This window comes from Microtus ochrogaster, linkage group LG3 (genome assembly GCF_000317375.1).
Source record: "Microtus ochrogaster isolate Prairie Vole_2 linkage group LG3, MicOch1.0, whole genome shotgun sequence".
NCBI lineage: Eukaryota > Metazoa > Chordata > Mammalia > Rodentia > Cricetidae > Microtus > Microtus ochrogaster.
Genome location: NC_022029.1, coordinates 41,727,588 through 41,749,979, shown reverse-complemented (window position 1 = coordinate 41,749,979; position 22,392 = coordinate 41,727,588). Strand labels below are relative to the sequence as shown.

Below are 22,392 nucleotides of genomic sequence, written 5' to 3'. Positions count from 1 at the left end.
TGTGTGTGTGTGCGCGTGTGTGTGTGTGTGCGCGTGTGTGTGCATGTGTGCATGCACGTATGTATCTCACTGCCTTCTGCATGACTGGCTGTCTGCACAGAGGTAGACGCGTGCTCTCTCTCTCTCTCTCTCTCTCTCTCTCTCTCTTTCTGGAGAGAGGAAGATGCATCCCATGGCTACCTTTTCAGACACAATGATGTGTGTGTGTGTGTGTGTGTGTGTGTGTGTGTGTACAGAGGAAGATGCATGCCATGACCACCTTCTCAGACACCACATTGTGCACCTGGTAACAAAGAACAGCAAGCAGGGTTTTGGTTCCCAGACACAGATGTGAAGAACCAAGAACATGTAATAAACCAGGAACTGGATGCACAACTTCAGAGTGGCAGGACTCTGACTGTCACCATTTCTGTAGGTGATCCCTCCTCCCCATTCCACACATCCCTAGTGCCAGTGTCTTGCATTTCACGCTTCATTTCCAACCTAGACGCTTCCAACAGCCATGCCTTCCCTTGTACGTCTCAGTTTACAGAATACTTTCCCAAGTGACATCTCATTTGACTGGTCCTACATTGGGGCTGGAGGCTGAGTAGAGAAGCTGACCACCAGCTTGGGAAAAGAGACTAGAAAGAGATGCAGTGCGTTCCAGAGGGTAGTCTGGCTGACACTTGCTTAGCACTTTCCAGAGGGGCCCTGACTACTCTTGATAGAGAAGAGTGGTCATCTGCACTTCTCTTCCTCTGGAACATGGCCTGAAAGGAACACAAGCCAGTACCAGTCAACAGTGAGGTGAAGCAGGCAGGCCAGGGGTTTTTTGGGGTGCAAGGGGGAATCGTGGACATCTCTGTATATAGGGGACTTTATACACACATCTTTCTGGAACATTAGGTTGCTCCTTATACTGAGCCTCATTATTTTAATTTGTGAAATGGGGTGTAAAATGGTCAGGTCTTGTGTGTTAGGGTTCTGTATGGCTCCCATCTATGCTGTGATTCTCTTACCTCCCAGACCTTTTATCTTCTGCTTGACTAACCTTGCCAAAGAAAGGCTCAAGTCCTTTCTCCTTTCCTCTTCCTCCTTGGGGGTTCCTCAGAAGGCACTCTGTACCCCAGTGACTGGACCCATAGGCAGGGTGGCCCAGAACCTACCTGAATGGGCAATGACAGGCCTGTTTGAGAGCTGAGTGATGGAGATGCAGAGAACTCACAGGAAGCTCTGACTGGGGACAGTTACAACCAACCGGGTATGGCAGGCCAATTGGCTATGAGACCTTAACCTGCTGAGTTCTACTCATTAAGCCTCCACTTACCAAATTGTACCAGGAGAAGGCTGAGCAGACCATGTCACCAAGAACAATAGGGATTCGTTCAGCATCAGAGATTATAAAAGGCTAGTACCAGTCTACTACGGGCACATAGACTGTCTTTACTTAAGGCTGTTCTCCAGACTACAGAAACAGGAACTACGATTCTATAGTGCAGGTGAAGTCAGAAATGTCAGGCCACATGCCCAAACTCACAGCACTTGCAGGGCAGTATCAATTATTTTAAGAGACCTCCAATTAGCACCATCATTCCTATACTGGCTATAGAGGTGTTCTCCAGAGTGTCACATTTGAGGACGTCCAGATAGGCACTTGCAATTCAGTCCTTGCAGATCTGAATTGTGGGCCAAGAAAGGCCCAAAGAGGGCCTGGGACTTGCTCAGGGGCAAGGCAGAGGAGGCTTGGAGTGAGGGAAGGGAGAGGGCTTTCTCTCTTGGATGTTTTGCGGGTTGGACAGAAAGGTGGAGAGTCCAGAGGAAGGCTCAATTCAGCCCGGAAGCTCTGCGACAGAACTAGGAAAGGGGGGCTGTTACCTCCGCCTCCGCGCCCTGGGTCTCTGCCGCAGCTCCGGCTGTGTCAGTGCGGTGGTCCTCATCCCGCTCCCCATCTCTGCCCGGGGTCTAACCCCGCCCCCAGGCACTCATTGGCCTGCACAACGCCCCCCCCCCTCCCAGCCTGCTCGGTCCTCTGGGGAGGCGGTGGTCTGTCGCCTCCCTCAGCTCCGGGCCTGGCTGCGCAGCAGAGGCGGCGCCTCTCCGGCAGGACAGAGCTGGCCGCGCTAAGCGGGTCGGGCGAAAGCAGACGAGGGGCTCCTGGCTCCCATCCCCGGCAGTGACTGACGGCCGCTCTGGACCAGCGTGGTCCCCGTGTGCACATACGCAAACGCCGCGGCGCAGGAACACACAGACCCAGCTGCTCGCGGCCACAAGCACTCAGAGACCAGGCTCAGCGCGCGCTCCGCGGCTCACTCGCTCTAGCCAGTGCAGCTCCGGGCGGGCACGGATTCGCGGGCTGCACGCCCTCCTTCCCTCCTGCACCTTCCGTCCCGGCACCCTGCAGCCGGCACGACCCTGGGACAAGCAGGTAAGGGCCACCCCCGGCCTTTCCCTCCGCCCCGCAGCACGCGTCCAGCTCCAGACCCTTCTCTGGTGGGGTCCTAGGACCCCCTCCTCCAGCCCAGAGTCTCTTGGAGCCGCGTGCTCCGCCGACCCAGAGCCGGCGAGGGCCAGCACCGGGCACAGCGCTGGAGCCCAGTCTCTCTTGCTGCTGTGGGCTGCCTACGCTTCTCTCTGCCCCATCTAAGTGTCTGGGACGATGGCGTGAGGCCACCATTCCTTTAGATCACTGAGTGGTGATCGGCCTAACACTCTCAGTCTTTTCTGGTGCCAGAAAAGGACATTCAGGGGCAGGGATGACACTGCTGCCAGAGAGACCCCAAGAGATCTATTTCCCTGTCTCCAGGGCGGACCAAAGCGCCTAGGCGGATTTGGAAGCAAGGCACTGGAGAGTCCTTTGGGGCACTCCGTTCCACAGTCTGCGGGTGCTTGAGGGGTGGGCAAGCTATGTGCTGGGGATAGAGGTAGGATAAGAACCAGTTCAGTTTGTTCCCCAAGGGAGATAATTTTTAGGATTGTTTAAAAAATGATAGTCCTCCAGTTTTTCCCGCGGCGCAGAGAGGTCGAATGAGAGATGCTTGGGCTTTGGTGGTCTAACAAGGAAACGCCCTGCAGGGCCTATGGGAGAAAATCGCTCTGGAGTGGGCCCTCCTGAAACCCCTGCTGACTGTTTTAAAGGCCCGCAGTAGTTAGTTGCTGGGAGCAGGACCATATCATCAGCAAGAGCATGGCAGGTTTGGGGGTCGGGGAGACCAGGCTCCAGAACATGGAACTAGATCTTTAGGAGGAAGTACGCAGGAAGGGGATGCTGATGGCATTTTATTTGCTGCTAGGGAGTGGGGCATCAATTCTAGAAGGAACTCAGAGCCTTCTGGAACATCTTGACCTGAGAGTGGATTTTGGTAATTCTTCAACCCATTTCGGGACTGGTGTGTGTGCGTGTGGCTACTTTTCTTTACTTCAAGCTATATGTCCCATAATCCCTCACTCCCCAAACAAAAAGGGAAACAGGCCTCTGTTGCGATTTTTCTGTGATAGCTCAGGTGCATTCCTGTGAGGGTATGTGGTAGTTTAGATCCCACACAGAGCATGGGGGGGGGGGCTGGGGGTGGACTGCAGTTGGACTGAGGTAGGCCATTCTGAAGGTCAAGCTGGAGGCTGGAGGGTGGCTATGGGCATGGGAAGAGGATGGGTTACCATGACCGAACCTTTTGGGGCCCAGGAATAGCAGGTAACTCTAGGTTTGTGGGGGAGGTCCTGGGATGCATTTGGGGTGGTGGGCAGCTGAGGCTGGAGCAGGTCTCATTCCCAAGCAGGGGGACCTAGGACTCCTGCTCCTCACCGACCTTGGAGAGAACAGGCAAAGGCCCCAGTCTGGATGCAAGCCAAAATCTGAACACACAAATTAAAGACAGGACATGCTGGAGGCGGCCGTGAGCCAGGTCTCCTGACCAGTCCTTCAACAAGTGTGTGTGGTGTGACCAGGAGTCAGAGGTGGTTCCTCCTGCTTTATGCCGTCGGGGGAGACTCACGGGTGGTAGGATATCTGTCCTGAGATCCCCGAGGGTCTACTTGACTCTGTGTAGTGAGGGATGTGTGTGTGCTGAGCCTGTAGGAGGAGGACCTTTTCCTGCACTCGGAGACGGAGCCAGGCTAAAGGCTGTGTTCACATCCTGTTTTGTGAATGCTTCAGGCTGGCAGGGGGCTGACTGGTGAAGCACTTTGGAGCCCTTGGTTTTTGTTTTGTTTTTTCATATGGTCACCTCTCTGCCATGCTTCTACTTTTGGACTCCATTTGTATTGAATGGAGGAATTACTCAGTGCATGTTTATGGATCAGTATACAGGTGAGATTCTAGAAAGGACAGTAGATAGGGTCACAAGGTGGCTTTATCACTGAGAAGGGGGCCAAGCAGGGATGGATTTCATTGCCTAGGAATGAATGGCATTTAGTAAGTGAGTAAGTGAAGGGCCCTGTGCTGCCTGCCAAATGGCAGGGCCCAGGGTGCTCAATGCAGTGTGAGAACTTCGTTTAGGACCAGAACACCATGCTCGCCTGTGAGCCACTCCTCTTAGAGAGGACCCTGAGGGAACTAGAACGAGCAGAGTATGTGTGTCGCAGAGCTGTGATGCTCCAGTTAGGGGACATCGGGGCTTTTTTACCCCAGAAGGCCTGGAGGCCTCAGAAGCTGCCTGTCACTTCTGAATAGAAGGAATCGGGCTTCTGTGCCTGAACGGATTGGACCTTATGGCCCAGCTGCCTGGCAACATGGAGGCAGGAAAACCCTTAGCTGTGATGTGTTTGTACTGAGCTCTGGATGCCGTCAGAAGCACACAATGAAAACCACTCCCACACTGACACACAGAGGAGTGACACACAGCTGGGGAGGCATGGAGGCTTCCCATGATACCTGCCTGGGATCTGGGATGAAGCAGAGGTAGGCATTAACAGAATCATCCTCACATAAGATCTGGGAACACTGGGTCACAAAAGACAACTTTAATGATGGCCCAGATGTACGCACGCACGCGTGAGTGTGTGTGTGTGTGTGTGTGTGTGTGTGTGTGTGGTATTTGTACACTGTATTGCAGGAGCCTAGAACATGGTATGTAGGCTTTTTCCACCCTGTAAATCTAGTAAAGATTTTAAACTCTGTGACCATCGTGATTAGGTTGCAGTGGCTTTATCTTGCTGCTTTATCTTGGAAGCAACTGTAGGAGACATATGAACAGAAAAACAGCAACTGAAGGGCTATGTTTTGGTAAACTTTAATTTCAGGCAGTTTGTATTTCATGAAATTCAATTCTTTTAATTTCCTGGCCATTTAAAAATGTACCATTTAGAAACCATATTTGACTCTCTGGCTGTTCAATACTGGGGCATGAAGTGAATCTGATGGACTAGAAGGCTCCCTAGCTGCTAGGCTGAATGGTTAGAGGCAAGAGAGGGTCCAAGAGATTGAAGAAAGGTGAGGTCTGGCCTGGGAGCTCAAGATGCCTGAGCACTAGCTGCTCCCCTTCGTCTCCCAGAGGCATCTGTTTCTCCGTCCTTGGGGAGGCTTCCACTGTGCTCAGACGACACCCTACCCCCATAGTATAACTGGGAGACAGCACACACTTAATACTTCTGAGCATGCCGTTTAGTTCCTAAGCCCCTTCTCCTGTTTCTCTTATGAGGGAGAAGCCAACACAAAACCTCACCTTGGATCTCATAGTAAACTTGGCAAGATCTCAACAGCCCAGGCAGGAGGGAGGGGCTCTCTGTTCAGGGCTGGGGACCGGAGGGTGGGCTTTCAGGAGGTGGCACTCCCAAGGTGGAGTGGCCTCTCTCCTCCCAGATCTCGTCAGACCCTGAGTAGCACCTGGCTCTTTCCACCTTCTCCCTGGCAGATGGGCATGTGGCGTACTGGCTGAGGGTACTGGCAGCCACTGTGCACTTTGGAACCTCTTCTCTGGGAACCTAGGGCTCGGGCAGCGAGCTCACCCTCCCCTCTGCTTCGCTCAAGTCCTGCTGTCCTCCAAGGACCTTTCCTTCCTGCCACATCTTCCAGGGATTCTTTGCTGTCATATTGCTCCATACCTCAGCATTCGACCTGCTTCCCATCAGCCTGGTCCTGATCCTGAAGGGGCCTGTGGTTGCCTCTGCCCAGTGGCGGGGGAAATCTCTTCCCTTGGTGGGGTGCAATCATCTCTCCCCACCTCAGGGACACCCCATTTCCCAATACAGTCCTCCAGTGTTCCTAGCTGCTAGACTGGCTCCAGTCTCCCCTAACCTCCTTCCCACCACCTGATGTCTTGCCCTGGAGGTGACTCTGCTGCCGGGTGTATGTGGAACCCAAGCCTGTATGAGGGGCTAGGGATGGAACAGTGCTGTCCTCATGTCCATCCCTGTAGGGGCTTCATGGGGCAGAGTAGTTCAGAGTAAGGAGGATGCAGAGAGACACCAGACTCCAACTGAGAGCCAGGACCAGCTGTGGGAGGAGTAAGTGGCCTATGGCAGAAACCACGCCCCTGCTGAGCATGGCAGATGGCCTCTGCTGGGTTTGGTGCAGTGAGCTGAAGGGTCTGCAGATCCCCCCTTCTTCTTCTGACGAGGAAAGTCTCGAGGTCCGTGAGTCACCAATTCTCCAGTGTGCTGACTGGTGATGTGGCTGCTGCTGTCAGTTCCTGCTCAGCTCAGTTCAGCACTGCTGGGGCCTAGGGAGGGTGGCTGGAGGGGTGGGGGATGTTCTGGGGTTTCCTAGACCCCCTCAAGTTCTATCCACATCCCATTTCTGTCAGTCACGCCTCTAGGCTCTATGCCCTGTAACGTTGGGAAACACCTCCCCGCTCTGGCCTCAGCTTCTCCACGATGAGGTGGCTTTTCAAGTTGATCTCAGGCAGGACTGAAATGTTCTCTTCGGAGTGGCTCTTTCTGAATAGGGAGACAGGTACAGGTAGGGCTGCATATGCACAGGCAAATGGCAGCCAATGGTAGAGGATCTACATAGCTCTGGGCAGGTGAAAAGTGACCAGAGACTGCAGCAGGCTCCTTTACAAGTGATAGACCAGAAGCCAAGGGACATATGCTTTGGAACCACTTTCTAGCTCTGTGGGGGTACTTCCTGTGTGGCCTTGGAGAAGTTGCATAGTCTCTCTGTGCCCCTGTCACCTACACTATAGAACGAGGATAATGCCAGGAGCCACTTCATGAGTGTCCGTCAGGTTGCAGGAGTTGACGGGTGTAACTTGGAAGCGCGCCCAGCACACAGGGAGTACTCAGAAAGGACTGGCCATTAGGAGATAGAGTGCAACCAGCCTGCTGTTCCCGGCGAATGTGACACAGGGCGGAGGTGACGGCACAATGACACGAGAATCAGGAAGACGAGTGGGAGACACCTTGCAGATGCCAGTCTGTGGCACACCCCTGAAGCTGCTGTTGCCACAGGCATGGTTTTCATTCCCACTCTGCAGACAACGTGTAGAGGCTAAGCAGGAAGCTTAAGTACTTTGCCTGAGGTCAAGACTAAAATCTCCAGGGGGAACCTCCCACTTCTCTTCCTCTAAGAGCGTGGAGGCAGAGCCTCCCTGTTCTCAGAGCCACCTGCCTAGCACCGTTAGGAGCCCAGGGAGCACTGGGGTGGGGAGGGCATGCAGGTTGGCCCAGTCAAAGGGCCTGATGTCCCTCCTCAAGCTAGGGGTGTCTTTTAGGCCTGGCTCATTCCAAGACGGGGACACTTTGCATCTCCAAGGAGTTTTGAGGCAGAGGCAGCAGACTGATGTGGCAGATCCAGGGGACATGTGGGAGGGCGGCCTGTGGAGGACTGTGGAAACCGTGTGCTAGGTGCTACCGGGAAAGAGTGGAAACAGTCCGGATGCACTGGAAGCGCAGAGAGCCGTGTTATGTGAGGTCTCCAGAGTCAGGAGGAGAAGCCAGGCCCCGAGCCTTCTGTGGTGGGGATCAGGTGGAGCAGCAATGGTAACCCAGATCCCTAGCTCTAGCTTAGTGGTTGCTCCAAGGGAAGATACTTACCTGTGTGCCCTCATGGCTCCTGTGTCAGATCTATGGATTTCTCCCTGGATTGTGATTTGTCTGGGAGGCTGCACACAGAACCAAGGATCCCCGTCCATATCTGCAGGAGGGTGATGTGAGGTGATATTTAGTGAGCGCTTTAACAGATTAAGCTTGCCTGAAGATCAGAGTGCAGGAGCTAGCCATATAGTCCAGGCAGTGGCGGCACACACCTTTAATCCCAGCACTTGGGAGGCAGAGGCGGACGGATCTTTGTGAGTTCAAGGCCACCCTGGGTTGGAGTAGATTGATCCAGTCTCAAAGAGAAACAGAGCCAGGCGGTGGTGGCTCACACCTTTAATCCCAGGACTTGGGAGTCATAAGCCTTTAATCTCCGCACCGAGGAGACAGGAAGGGATATGGCTGGGCGTGGAAAGAGGACTGTAAGGTGGGAGGAGACAGGAGCTCACGGTATTGAGCCCGAGGATTCATAGAGACAGGATCTCGCCCCCCTGGTTCTGAGGATTTTGTAGAGTTAAGAACTAATGACTGGCTGCTCTGCTTCTCTGATCTTTCAGCTTTCACCTTCTAATATTTGACTCTAGCTTTTTATTATTAAGACCAATTGGAATTGGCGTGACCTCAATGTGTCTGTGAGCTAGTAATTTCCCCACAGTAGTGTCTTCTGTACATTGCTCTGGGTCTCTATAAAGGGACTTCCGAGGGAAGGTGTTGTCACAGGTGGTGGAAGCCCTGTGGGTTAGGGTGGGCTAGTGTCTGTGGACATGGCATGGTTTCATGCTCATTTGCTTCAGAGAGGGGGGTGGAGAGACAAGGAGAGGGAAAGGATAGAATACCAGTGCCCACCCCCTGGCTCTCTGCCGGTATGTTCCCTCCACCAGAGAGGACCTTAGGGCTGCCGCTCTCTTTGTCCCCTTACAAGGACTGATGCAGAGCCCCTATAAGCCTGTCTCCACAACTCAATTGGAGGGCCAGCCTGGCAGCTGGCCCCAGGCTGCACTAGGCTGCAAGGATCTGGGATGGAGAGGAGGTAGATATGTCTGGGGACAGTGTGCTCCTAAAGTGTTTCCCTGGGGATCACAGCTCTGTTTTGGAGTCTTCATCGAAAGAGATTCAGCTCTGAGCTCAGATGACATTCTGTTCTTAGTGGATTTTCTGTTCTGGAGTAGCTGGGAATGATGGCTTCTCACTCCTGCTGAGGTACCCAGAACTAGATATTCCTCTATCCTAGTCAAGCCTGAAGTTATTTCTGCAGGCAGAGTCTGGGATCTCAGACTGGTAGAGGTGACCACAGCCTTTGGGGGAGCCATCGCTACCACAACCAAGGCTGCCTGTAGCTACGAGGAGAGTAAAGAGCCTTGGGGGAGGAATAGGAACTCAAGCCTAGGTGCATGACCTATGTCTGTTCCCAGCTTCCTCCCAGCCCACCCAGCCCTACTTGCCCCTTTCTCCCAGTCTTATCAGCTGTCTGAGGCCTCCTCAGCATCTCTGAGCGAGCTGAAGACTGGGGAGGGACATTCTCCTCTCTTCATCTTCCTATCGCTGCTCTTCATTCCTCATTTTGGGTATTTGTTTATCACCTCATGGAGCCAAAAGGGTTGAACGAGGATGTTAAGACCACACACCAGAGGCACAGAGGCATCAGTGACAAAATCTGGGCACACAGGACATGTGGGTACAGGGGACAGGCTTGTTTCAGCTCCTCGCGCCTCCAGAGTGAAGCCCCTCTGTGTTAGCCATGCTCTGACAGGGCTACCTAATAATCCTTCCCACAGCAATGTAGTCATAAGCAGCATCACTCTGAAGGGATGACAGTGCTCTGCTTGGCAGGGCCAGTGTGATGCTGCTGCAGCGAGTAGCCTCGCATTGTTGGTTTTGATCCAAGGGCAAACATTCCTAAGAACTCCTGAATGGCAAAGCATTTCCACCAATGGTCAATTGGAGAAGCAGAACAGGCTCCGATGATCTGTGCGCTCAGTTCCCCCAGTTTCCTCAGTTATCTGTAGCTTTTCTGATCCCTTCTGGGGTGCTGGTCCTCACACACCTGTCCTTGAGGGCCAGGAGCACTAGGATGTGAGCATACCCCTTAGCCGTCACTAAGGACAAAGTGTGGTGGGGCAGGATGAAAGGGGAATGTACTTGTCCCAAGGATGCAGTGGGAGCAAAGAGGCCCTCTCAGAATGAGCAGGTGCTCTAGAAGTTTATTGCTCCATACCAGAACTGTTTGGAGTTGGCTAGGCCACACAACCTGGAATGGTGTCTTGATGCCAGACTGCACTGTGATCCTGGCTTCGATTCCAGCGTCATTCTCCAGCTGCTGGGATATCATCCCACCTCCCCTTGAAGAGGTGGCCCTCACTTAGAAGGGAAAGAGAAGGAGCTGGGAGCATGTGTGCCCTGCACAAGAGGCTCACGCTTGTGCCTGAGAAAAAGGGAGCCTGGTAAATGTCACAGCTAGGTGAGCATGCATATGCCAGCCAAAATGCTGTTCCAAGTGGAAGCAGAGAATGTTGAGACGTGGAGACAGCTGGTCTACTGCAGAGCTGCCTTCGAGGGTTCCAGTAGCCTAGTGGCTGAGCTGGCATGTACCCGCATGTGGTGCCCTACTGTGGGCTCATGCAAATGGTACTCAACTCATGTTGGTAGGACAGAAGGGTGAAAGAGAAGGAGTTCAGGCCCTGAGGATTTACCAGGTCTGGAAGCCTGGACTGGGAACCCACTGCTGTTGACACCTTGTGCTGTCTTTCCTTCCCTTTAGCCTGTGGACAGTGCTGCTGATTCTCCACTGCTGGGAGCAGCAGCCAGAGCCGAGGCCGGGCCGGAAGCACCATGGCCAGAGCCCTGCCGTGCTCCCTGACTGCTCTCCTCCTGCTGCCCGTGGTAAGGGCCCCGCGTCTCCCTCCACAGGGGTACCCAGTCTCCACCTGGAGAACCAGTTATTTCTGTGTTCTCTCAGCCAAGGCGTCCCCTAGGCTGTCACGTCTGTTAATTTCTGCCAACACTCACCCCCCCCCCCACACTCACATACACACATACACTGTACCACTCACGTTTCTGTGGTGTGAATTAAATAAATGGTTTTCCTCAAGACTGGTGTTGATTGGACTGGAAGTTGTCACAGAACTTGCAGGTCTATTAAGATGGTGACAAGTGTGGCGGCATTTAGAGCTGCATAGAATCTGGATAGCTCCACGGTGTGCAGGTTAGGGCCACAGAATGATCTTCTGGTCCCCATCCCATGAGACCCTCTGACATCTAAACTCAGGGCCCTGTCCTCTGTGCAGATATCTCTAGAGCAAGGGTGAAGGTAAGGACAGGAAGAGAGTTCCATTCGGGCCAGGACAAGACTGTCCTTCGAGCCCCAGGTCCCTAGCATCCTGATCTGTATCTCCCTATATGACAGGATGGACACATTCCTCTCTCTGTGAGCAGCTGGGGTTGAATCTATCTTGGGACATGGCCCTTGGGAGCTCAAATCTTTGCCACGGGAATAATTTCTGATGTGGGGATTGATGGACATGAACTTGGCCATCTATCGTGCTAACAGGGTATGGCTGTAAAGCTCCTGCTGTGGGAACTGAGAGGGGCTTTGAACCATTCTCCCTCTGAGCCTGTCTTTCCTCCTTTGAAAGAGAGTGCTGAGAGCCCTGAGTCCTGCCATTACCCCTTTGTCTGCTGAGGAAGACTTGCTCCTATAGCTCTCAGTTTACCAGCTCCCATCTTCCCCTAAAGTGCAGCAGGAGCCAGAGTATCAGACTCAAACCCTGCTACCTGACCATGTGTCTTGGAACAAGTTGAATAACATCTCTACTTAGTACACATCTGCAACAGAAAAATGATGAAACCCAAACCCATCCCTCTGCAGTGTTTATCCAGCATGCATCCACACACACTAAGGCTCAGGAGCCTGTGGGTCCCACACATTGATTTGGGGTCTGGGGAGAGACCTCACGGCATCTGTGACAAAGCAGATGTTGGTGCCCCTGCTGGTCTGAGGTCTGTCACCCTCCTCCTTAGTAACACTTTACTTCTAAGTTAAAGCAGAGGGGGTGTCATTGGAGCTCCCTGCTCTTTTCTCTGTTCCTCTTGTCCTACAGGCGATTGCTATGCACTCTGATTGCATCTTCAAGAAGGAGCAAGCCATGTGCCTGGAGAGGATCCAGAGGGCCAATGACCTGATGGGCCTAAATGAGTCTTCCCCAGGTGAGTGAGGAGGCAGACAGTCCTGGTGTCCTGGGCATGTGTAGGCTAGCTTTGTAGAAGGGGTGGGAGGGTGTGAAACTCTGGAGTCTTCAGAACACCTTCTGAGGCCATGGTATTCTACATCTGCCCTTGTCAGTGACACTGGGTGGCTCTCCTTGTGACCGTCTTGGGATAGGCTCTTCTGGGTAGCTTCAAGCAGCCACCATTTTTTCTTGGGCCTGGTCTGGATAGCAGATGCCCACAAGCTGGTTTAGAGGCCACCTGGGACCAGTGGCAGCAGGGGCACAGCTGTGACGGCTGTGTGGTTGGGCTATAGAGCATCTGGCCAGCTGGAGGTAAGGGCGTGGGGTCACTTCCTATCTGATGGGTCCAGCAGAAGCCAGGGTGGAAAGCAGAAGCCAAGCCCAGGGCTTTGGTTATGTGGAGCTCCTATACCATTCAATGGATGTGGCCGCATATTACTTTAGCCTGATCCTTCAAATGATCCCAAGGATTAAAAAAAAAAACAAAAAAAAAAACAAAATTGTTCTTCCTAGCAGTTCATGTCCTGAGGGAGAGGCACAGCTCCTGGTAAGACCCAGGGGTCTTCTTCCAGCTCCCCCTACAGGTGTAGGGGAGGTTGGGTGGGCATCTGGGAGATGTCATGCTTTTCTCCTGCTCCTCTCCTGCAGAGCAGGCTGAATCTGCCTGAGGGTGGGGCTCCACGACATCCCAAGAGGTGCACCTTTCTCTCTGGATTCACCTAGCTCTTCTGAGAACAATCTGCTTGAAGACTTTATTAAACTGCAGCCCAGTTAACAGAATTTCTGCCGGACCAGCTCTATACTGACGGGGGGGGGGGAAGGTCCTCCCAGCAGGGCATGTCTGCTTTGCTGCCAGACCAGAAAGTGGACTCTAGCCCACAGCAAGTAGGGAAACTGAGGAAGGGGGACAGATAGGTACACAGTGGTAGGAAACCAAAAGCCTGTGTGAAGAATCTCTGATCTAGTGGCTTCTTTGCATGTCTGGGAAAGTGGGTTCTGAGGATAATAGCTATCCAGTGCCTGTCTACCTTAGCATTGGGTCGACCCCATGTGGCCTGCCTCCTGACCTGGAGCCACTGGTCCCAAATGGCCACTTTCAGGAGGGGAGGAAAGAGAGGTGAAGGCATACCACATGAGGCTATGCACAGTGTAATTACACTCCTCACTTGTACACCGGGTCAAAGGAGTTGATAAGACAGGCTTGTCCATAGGGTGTTCTTCTCTGAAGGCACTGATACAAGAAGGGATGAGTGGCGGAGGGAAGGGCTTCCCTGGAGAAGAGAGGTGAAGGCCAGGAGGAGCAGAAAGGGTTCGAGTAGCTTGGAATACCCACCCACCAGGGAATCTTTGAGGAGAGCATTGCCAAGCCACAGTCCAGATTAAACCAGAATCTTGGCTTGACATAATTACATGACATTCAATAGCTCCCAGGAGGTTCTGGTGAGAAGCTAGCGCTATGAAAACCAGTCTGAGGGATGGGTGGGCATGGGACAGCAGGTGAGCCAGGAGCAGCGGGAGACCACTACGGGCACAGGCTGTTTGTAATCACTCCTGCTTCCTAGATGAAGAAAGAGGTGCAAGGAAATCCTGCACCTTGCTAAGGACAAGGGTTATTGAGAGGGGGTCCTGAACTGGTGCCATCTACGTTCTTAGTCACTGGAACACGTTGCCTCGAGGCCCGGCATCCCTTCCATATCACCTCTGAAGACATGTCACACCTCCATTTTCTTGGGTATCATGGAGGGGGATTAATACCTAGCAGCTGTCATCTGCAGGAAGCAGGAAGGGCTTGAGGACCTCAACGTCTCAGCATCTGCAAGTCTCCCTAAAGGCTTCCCACCTTCTGCTAGGTCAGAGTTCTTCTGACGCGGTAGCTACCACTTGGAACTGTCTGGAAAGGCTTTCTGAAAGAGAGGGTAGTGGAGTCGCACATGCGTTTGGACTTTCTTGGACTGCCAGCCCCCACATAATGACACAGAGACTTCTTGTTAATTATAAAGCTTGGCCTTTAGTTTAGGCTTGTTCCCAACGAGCTCTTATAACGTAAATTAATCCGTTTCTATTAATCTAAGTTCTGCCACGTGATTCTCTACCTCTCCTCCCTGCTGTTTGTCTGACCCCCCGCAGTGTCTCACTGGCATCTTTTGAGCACCTAGATTCATCTCCAGTTCCTCTCTCCCCTGGAAGTCCTGCCTAGCCTCTCTTGCCTAGCTATGGGCCATTCAGATCTACGGGCCATTCAGCTCTTTAAACCCACCAGAAGACACCTTTCCCATAGTGTGATCAAATATCCTGTCACAGTGGAGAATTGAGAACCAGCTCTGGCTTCAGAGAGCTGAGGAGAGGAGGGAGTGTGGGAGAGCAAATCTAGGTAGCAGTGGCTTACCTCAGGTGAGAACTATGGTGGAGGGGGGGGGCTTAGAGAGTGTGTGTTAGCGGATACACTTGGGTTCTCAGCGCTCACATCTGCTCACAGCTTGTCATCCTAAGTCAGCAGTGTGCTTCTTTCCATCTGAAGATGAAGTTATTCCCTCAGAGAATCCCTTTCTCGTTTCCTTGTCTATCATCTAAAACCCCGCACCCAGGTGGTAAGAGTCAGTGTGTACTTTTGGATAGGTCCAGAGATCCCAGCTCCCCCAATCCTACAGGGCAGTTGAAGAGTGAAAAGGCTCCCCAGTTCTAGCTCTCCTCTTGGCTGGAAACGTGAGTTGTGGGACGAAGAAGGCGACCTTGGGTCTGTCTTCAAGAGGGCCTGCCTTGCTCGGAGCAGAACGGCACAACAGCAATGTGTGTCTGTGTAAGTGCCTCATTGGTGGACAGTCCACGGAGGAAGGGCAAGGGCAGAGGGAGGAAGGCCCCTTGGGAAGGCTGTGATGAGTGCAGCATCCATCAAATCTGCAGTGTAAAGGGCCTGCGGTCTGATCTGCTGCAAACAAGCATCTGAATAGGCAGTTTCTGTGCACCACGCCGGGGTTCTGCACAGCTCATCCCTGTTGTCAGCCTCTGAGGGACGGTCTTCATGTCCTCCTGAGCCTCAGATGAGCCTATGCCTGCCCCTAGAGGTGTGTTCACCTGGGCTGTCAGGTTAAACAACCTTGTGACCCTGGCGCGGGAACTGTCTCACCGTACTTTGCAGTGTCATTGAAGTCCCTAGGAACACTCTAAGGTACCAACGGACAGCCCCTTCCCACCCACAGCCAAAGTCAGCAATATCAGGGCGCAGGCTCCAAGGAGGTGTGTTCTCAGAGCGAGCCTCCAGATGGTAGGAAAGTGTCCAAGATTTGTGTCCAAGGTTGGTAACTCTAGAGAACCACCTCCATCACTGTGCCCACGTGGTATCAGGTGTGGGAGAAAGGGCATGGAGCAGGTGAATCAGGCTAAGATCTCATTATATCTGGGAGTGGCAAGGGTTAAGAGCTGTGTTGTGGTGCTGGCCTTGGTTGGGGAGAGTAGGGATTGGTCAGCTGCAGTCTCCTCTTGCTTCTCCAGTTTGTTGTCCCTGAGCACTGATCTGTGTAGACACTGCCAGAAAGAAAGTAGTGGTAACTTTGGGACATGTTTGAAAGTGAAGAAGAAAGCCTGCCAGTTTGCTTCAGCTGAGCTCAGGGCAGCTTTTACACACACACACACACACACACACACACACACACACACACACACACACACACACTGGTTTCTCAATGTCAGGGCCATCTGAGAATGGTGAACCTCTTAAATCACCACCCAGTGCAGGAATACAGGCTTTGGTGGTCTGGTCAGCCCCTGCACATGGCCACATCGTGCAGTTCAGAGACTGTAAACAGGCGTTGTGTGAGAATACACAACATGGCAGAATGCTTTACAGTAAAATCAAGAAGTTAAATACACTGTGAAATAACATTAAAAGTACAGTTTAGTAGATTCCATGGGCCAAGGATTTAGTCAGCTTCTATACCACACATGATGGTGTGTACTATGCTGTTTCATATGGCTGGCAGTGAGGCGGGTGTTCCCACCAGCATCACCACTGCACACAAGTGACTTTAACAGGGTGATGCTGTCACTGGTGGCAGGGATTTCTCAGATCTAGTATAAGGTTAGGGGACAGCCATGGCATTTCTAGTAAACAGGGTCTGTTGGAACGAAAGCCTGGTGTGTTGGAGGCGAGGCCGTTGTGTGGCCCTGTGAGGTGGGGATTACTGTCTTGGGGAGGCACCTATATTCCCTCATCTTCCTGATGTTCAGGGTCAGAAATACCACCCCATCATTCTGAGCAAGTGTTGAAGGGGTTTCTTGAGACGAGGATCTGGGATGGAGGTATGTTTCAGTGTTTTGCTTCTCTTTTCAAATCCCTGATCCTGCTTGGGACTTGAGCCAACTCTGAGTCTGGCTCTGCTGTATGACACATGAAGCGGCTAGAGCCAGAGGTGCTGTCACTGGCAAGTCACACGGAGAGTCTCAGCCAGCTCTGGGTGGGTGCCCAGAACTCCTGACTGGGGAGTTCCCTTTCTGCTGCGCTGTGCCCTTGGAGGAAGAGGAGGACAAGGAGAGGGGCCTGCTGTGCACGGGACCTGGGGCTGGTCTATATACCACAGGCCATGTAGTGCCATTTGATCCCTCTAACTGAGTCAGGGTTGGTTTGTCTAGATTGTGGCCAGCACCACCTCCTCTTTCATAGGGCTTTGAGCCGTGAGCCTGGGAACCATCCTGTGTCTAAGAAAAGCTGGTGTCTGGCTAGTCTTTAGGGAGCGCCAGATGCTGCAAGTGATGGGCACGGCCTGCAGCTCTGGGGCAGGTCAGGAGAGAGGCCTTCAGGTTGCCTAGGTAGAGTTCAAGTGCCTAGATTAGCCCCACTCAACCCCCACCCACTCTGACCCTGCTGGCCTTCCAGCTGCTCTAACACTGACCAGGCCCAAGCACGAAGTGGGTGTCTGTAGAAACCCTTGCTCTGAGGAACTTTCTCAGAGAAATATTCTCCAGAAGCTGGTCCATTTGGAAATCAAGCATGTATCAGACTCTCCTGGGGGGTTGCTAAGCACAGGTTGTAGGGTGGTCCCGGGGTATCTTGTACAGGATGTCTTGGGCTGGCTGGGGCCCAAGCATCTGCATTCTGGGAGGTTGTCAGGTGTGTTGCTGGCTTGGGCTCACATTTGGAGATATGCGGTCTTCAGCTCTGCCCCTTTCCCTTTAGAACTCACATCACAGGAAAGGGGGTGGCGTTCATTTGATGAGACAAGAAACCTTGGCTGTCAAGTGATTTTTTTTTCAGGAAATTGAATTGTTTTTCACGCTCAAATGGAGGACTTTCTTTAAGAATACCTGCACATGCCTGGGTGGATCTTGAAAAGAAGAGAGAGCCGTGGCTTTGTCTGTCACTCTGGTGTCCCTGGGCTCATGAGTTTTGAACTCTATGTGGAACTGGACAGAATCATCACCATGACAACCTCTAATTAGCTCCTCATTCTGTTCCCTTCAAAGACTAATGGCTCATGCACTCTCTCTCCGCTCCTCGCCTAAGTGGATTCTGTCTTCCCTGTTGTCACAGAGTCTCTGCTGCTTGGCATGGAGTGTCATGTCGAAAGGAAGGTGCACACAACCCTCAAAGTGTGTAGCACCTCCTGGCTCACGATGCCCTCATTCCTCAGTCGGGTTTATGTGGGTTGAGCTGGGAGGACTGAAGTCAGGGCTGGTGCCCTGGGGAGTAGAGAGAGGTCACCAGGAGGGACTGGGTCGGGGAGCCCTCAATTGAAGCAAGCTCTAGGGGGATCAAGACCCACTCTAAAGGTGGGAACTTGAGCATCTTCTCTCAGAAACCCACGTTCCTGGCTGATGTCTCACTGCCCTGCCCTCTTTTGCTCTGCAGCCTTCTTTGCCAGCTCCGCTTCTAAACCTCAGCACTCTTGAGTGCTCTGTGAACTCACTTTCTCACTGGATAATCATCTAGCTACCCTGGCCACCTTACCCATTCTCGTCTGGTTTGATTTTGGCCCTTACTACTCTCTCAAACCCAGCATATGTGAGGTCAAACATGATTTTCAACTTGTCTAATTCTCTCACTATTTGGTGTCTAACTAGTTCTTACATTGTGACAGGTCTGTCTGTCCATCCATCACCCTTCTACCTACTACCTACCCACCCATTACCCCCATCCATATACCTATTCAAGCATCCATCTCTCCATCTTCACACCCATTCATTTCATCATCCATCCATAGAGATGCTCAAGTCAGAAACCAGGGTGACAACAGTGATACTTTCTTACCTCTCTTATAGGAGAGTCATTATCTCATAGGCTATGTTGCAGTTATGAGCCAGGCTTAAAATCCAAAAACTATAACAATGACTGTTTTTTTTTTTCTTATATAAGTCATCAGTCAGTATGGTTAGCTATAGTGGGAAGGTAGAATTTAGTTTTGCTTGGTCATTAAGAGACCCAGGCTCCTTCCCTGTTGGAACATTGAGACCTGTTGTATTTGTAACAGGCTTTCTTTCAGGCCCCCCAACCAGCTCCCAAATCATGACATGGAGACTTATTAGTAGTGATGAATGCTTGACCTTATCTTATACTTGTCCCATTGGCTTTTAGAACTTAAATTAACCCATTTCTTCTCATCTTATTTTGCCTCAGGGATTTTTACCTTTCTTTCATTCTGTATGTCCTACTTCGTGTGGTGTCTCCCTCTCTCTCTTGTTCTCTTCTCTCTCTCCCTCAACCTATAGTCCTCCTCCTCTTTATTCTCTCTGCCTACCAGCTCCACCTAACCCTCTACTGCCTAACTATTGGCGATTCAGCTGTTTATTAGACCAATCAGTTGCCTTAGGCAGGCAAAGCAATACATCTTTACATCATTTAACAAATGCAGCATAAACAAATGTAACACATCTTTGACCAGTTAAACACTCCACAACAGTATATGGTCTTGAGGGTGCTGCTGGGAAGGAACAGAAAGAAGGGTAGTGGGGGCCCAGGGTACCTTTGGAGACTATTTTACCTCTTTCACTTCCTTCCTAAGGGCTTAGAGGTCAGTAGTAGTCACATGACATTGGAGAGTGCTAGCCATCAATGCTGTATTCCAGTCCTGTCTTCACCATGACCTATTGTTCCTGTTTTTGATCTGTCCGACACAGTCCTACCCATCTTTACTGCCATTACTCTGAATTGTTGGCGGAGACTGCTCATTTGTTTCCCGGTTGCCCAGACCCAAATAATCATACAGAAACTATATTAATTACAGCACTGATTGGCCAATAGCTTAGGCTTCTTATTAACTAATGTTTACATCTTAAATTAACCCATAATTTTTGTCTGTCTTAGCCACGTGGCTTGGGACCTTTTATCAGTGAGGCATTCTCATCTTGCTTCCTCTGTGTCTGGGTAACAACTGCAGACTGAGCCTTTCCTCTTCCCAGAATTCTATTCTGGTTGCCCCACTTATACTTCCTACCTGGCTGCTGGCCAATCAGCATTTTATTAAACCAATACAAGTGTCAAATCGTTATAGGGTACAAGACCATTGTCACTCAGTACTGAATCAATTCCTTTGTGATCCCTGGGCTACCACCAGATCTTGGCATGACTTTATGTCCCATTCTTGGCAATGTGTCATCTCTCTGATCCACAAAACTAGATCACCTGGATAGTATCTTAAACATCCTCTATGACAGACACAGAAAGATTCTCTGCTACCTTCTAGGGACACGTTCTTCTTTCTCAGTCCCCGACACCTGCAAATGCGTGACCTTACCTGACAAAGGGCATCTTCCCATGATCTGGTAATAGAGAGAGGGCCTTGGGTTACTTGGATGAATGCGGAGTGATCATGAAAGTCTTTAAACATGAGAGGAGAAGGGAGAGTTGAGGAGGCTTAGATGCCAAAGCTCTTAATTTTGAAGCCAGGGGGAAGGAACAGAAGCCAAAAGACACTGGTGACCTCTTGAATCTGGGGTTATTGAAAGGTTCATCCCCTCAAGCCTCTAGCAGTCTTGCTAGGTGAGCTAGGGGAGACTCATTTCCGGCCTCCTTCCTCCAGGATGGTATGATAGTAACATGTGCTGCCCAAAGATGCTTAATTTCCTTATAAACCTCCAGCCCCAATAGGAAACTAGCATCTCACTCACTCAGCACAGCATTCCAGACCATTGTGAACTCCGCGAGGCCCAGACTGGCTGCTTTTGCTTCATCTGCACTGCTGAACTAATTATGTCTTCGCTGAATCTCTTTTGAATTAATGAGCAAATGAGAAGGAAAAGTAGGAAAGGGAGAGAAAAGGAGAGGAGCGTGCAGGAGCACAGGCATTGTGAAGGCTTCAGTTAGCAGAGTGCAGGAGCACAGGCATTGTGAGGGCTTCAGTTAGCAGAGTGCAGGAGCACAGGCATTGTGAGGGCTTCAGTTAGCACAAAATTAACTGCTCTGAGCTTTGGAAACTGCACGTGTTCACTCTGTGTGTGGTGGGGATGTAAGTTTCTGTCCTCAGTCAGAAAACCTAAAGGCCTCTTATGAGCCCACCTCCTGTCCTGCCTAAAGGTGGTGAGTCTTTATAGGTGGTGAGTCTTGTAGGTCCTGGGGTCCTGGAGGTCTTTTTTTCTGGGCTTTCTTGATAGCCTGGCCTTGTGAGAAGACAAAACTGGGGACAAAATGAAGGACTGGGAGAAATTCCAGGCTTGTGACAGGTACATCATTGGAAACCCTGGGCAAGGAACTTGGCAGATACACCACAAAGTAGTCCCAGTGATTCTTGCCATCCCTGAGAGTTCTCTTGTGAACTCTCTGTTCCAGATTCCAGATCTGGCCATTTATAGTTGGGGGGTACCAACAGACACCCGGCCCTTGCTCTGACACTAGACTTTGAATCACAGTGGAGGAGACTATATCATAAATCTGGGCTCTTTTAGGCAGATTCAGGAGGGATGCCCTGCCCTTCCTACAGCTTTATCTTCTTGTGAGCTTCATGTCCACCGGGCACAGTGAAATCACTGGTAAAGCTTTCATTAAGACCATGAATTACTTATCCTGCCTCAGCCGCTGGTCCCCAGCTCAGGATTCTGGCTGCTGCCACTCCTTGTCCCTAAGCTCTTACATCGGTGCCCTCTATGTGGCCCCCTTACCTCAGCATTATCAGCTAGAGGAACAGCTGGTTGTGCCAGGGCCTAATGCTCCAATTATGGGAACATCTGCTGGCCAGGGCTTCTGGGGTATGGGCCAGACATGGTCATGTTCCATGGGTATTTCACAGTTAGCACGGACCATGGCAGCCAAAGATGTGCTGTTGGGTCTCTTTCAAAAACATGATGTCACAGCCAACTGTGTGCTGGCTAGACGTCCTGGGTGGACAGGAATCCTTGATAATGGCCTCTTGGGACATAGGTGACTTTCCTCCTCTGGTCCTCTGAGTCTCTGCGCACTAGGACTCAGCATATAGAGCTTTAGCAATGTCGCTAACTCCTAGAGGATGTCATTCCACGGGCAGGATGTCACAGGCCAGAGTACTAGTGTGGATGCCAAAGCAGCAGGGTCTAACTTCTCCGAGACCTAGAAGCTGAGAATACCGTGGGCTGCCAGAAGTCATGACTATGACAGAGGAACCATGCTGTCATGAAGCCTGCCCAGGCCACCCCTTTGCCTGCTCAGGTTTCCTCTGAGCCTGTCAGCATCTGGTCATTGAGCTTCTATCTCCTCAGTAGGGCTCCCCCTCGAAGGAGTGATTTGAGGAACATCTAATTGAAATAACAAAACTAAAGCCAGTGATGACCAACATGCATGGACCCAGCGTGGTGCTGATCATAGAACTTTCTGCATAGGAACTGGCTAGTCCCCCTAGCAGTCCTGGGAGGTGGGGCGTGGGCAGTCACTCACTTTCCTTATGGGAACACTAAAGTTCTTCCATCTGTAGACCCTCTGTAGGACAGGTTCCTTTCCCAAAGCTCTCTGTTGCTTCTGAACTCATCTCCAGACCCCCTCCACCGTTGTCACCCACTCTCTGCTATGTCACTATACGTGCTGCCTTTGTTGACCCCTGTGTGTGGTATATCCTGGGCTCCCTCCTTCTCACTTCTCCTCCTCCTCCTCCTAAACAAATGTAACACATCTTTGACCAGTTAAACACTCCACAACAGTATATGGTCTCGAGGGTGCTGCTGGGAAGGAACAGAAAGAAGGGTAGTGGGGGCCCAGGGTACCTTTGGAGACTATTTTACCTCTTTCACTTCCTTCCTAAGGGCTTAGAGGTCAGTAGTAGTC

At 51.6% G+C, this 22,392-nt stretch overlaps 1 protein-coding gene across 5 annotated transcripts in view; it reads left to right on the top strand.

Annotated features, from left to right (window-relative positions):
* Adcyap1r1 (ADCYAP receptor type I) overlaps positions 1 to 22,392 on the top strand; it is a 106,601-nt gene that overhangs the window by 51,250 nt on the left and 32,959 nt on the right. For 2 of the 5 annotated variants that reach the window (XM_005360802.2, XM_013351365.2), the window contains exons 1-3: positions 1,871 to 2,407; positions 10,709 to 10,830; positions 12,048 to 12,153. In XM_005360802.2, coding sequence (XP_005360859.1) covers positions 10,780 to 10,830; positions 12,048 to 12,153 — 157 coding nt within the window. In that variant the 5' untranslated portion in view covers positions 1,871 to 2,407; positions 10,709 to 10,779. Of the gene's footprint in view, positions 1 to 1,870; positions 2,408 to 10,708; positions 10,831 to 12,047; positions 12,154 to 22,392 lie in introns of those variants that run through there. The other 3 variants (XM_026785977.1, XM_026785976.1, XM_005360803.2) reach the window with 2 other exon arrangements.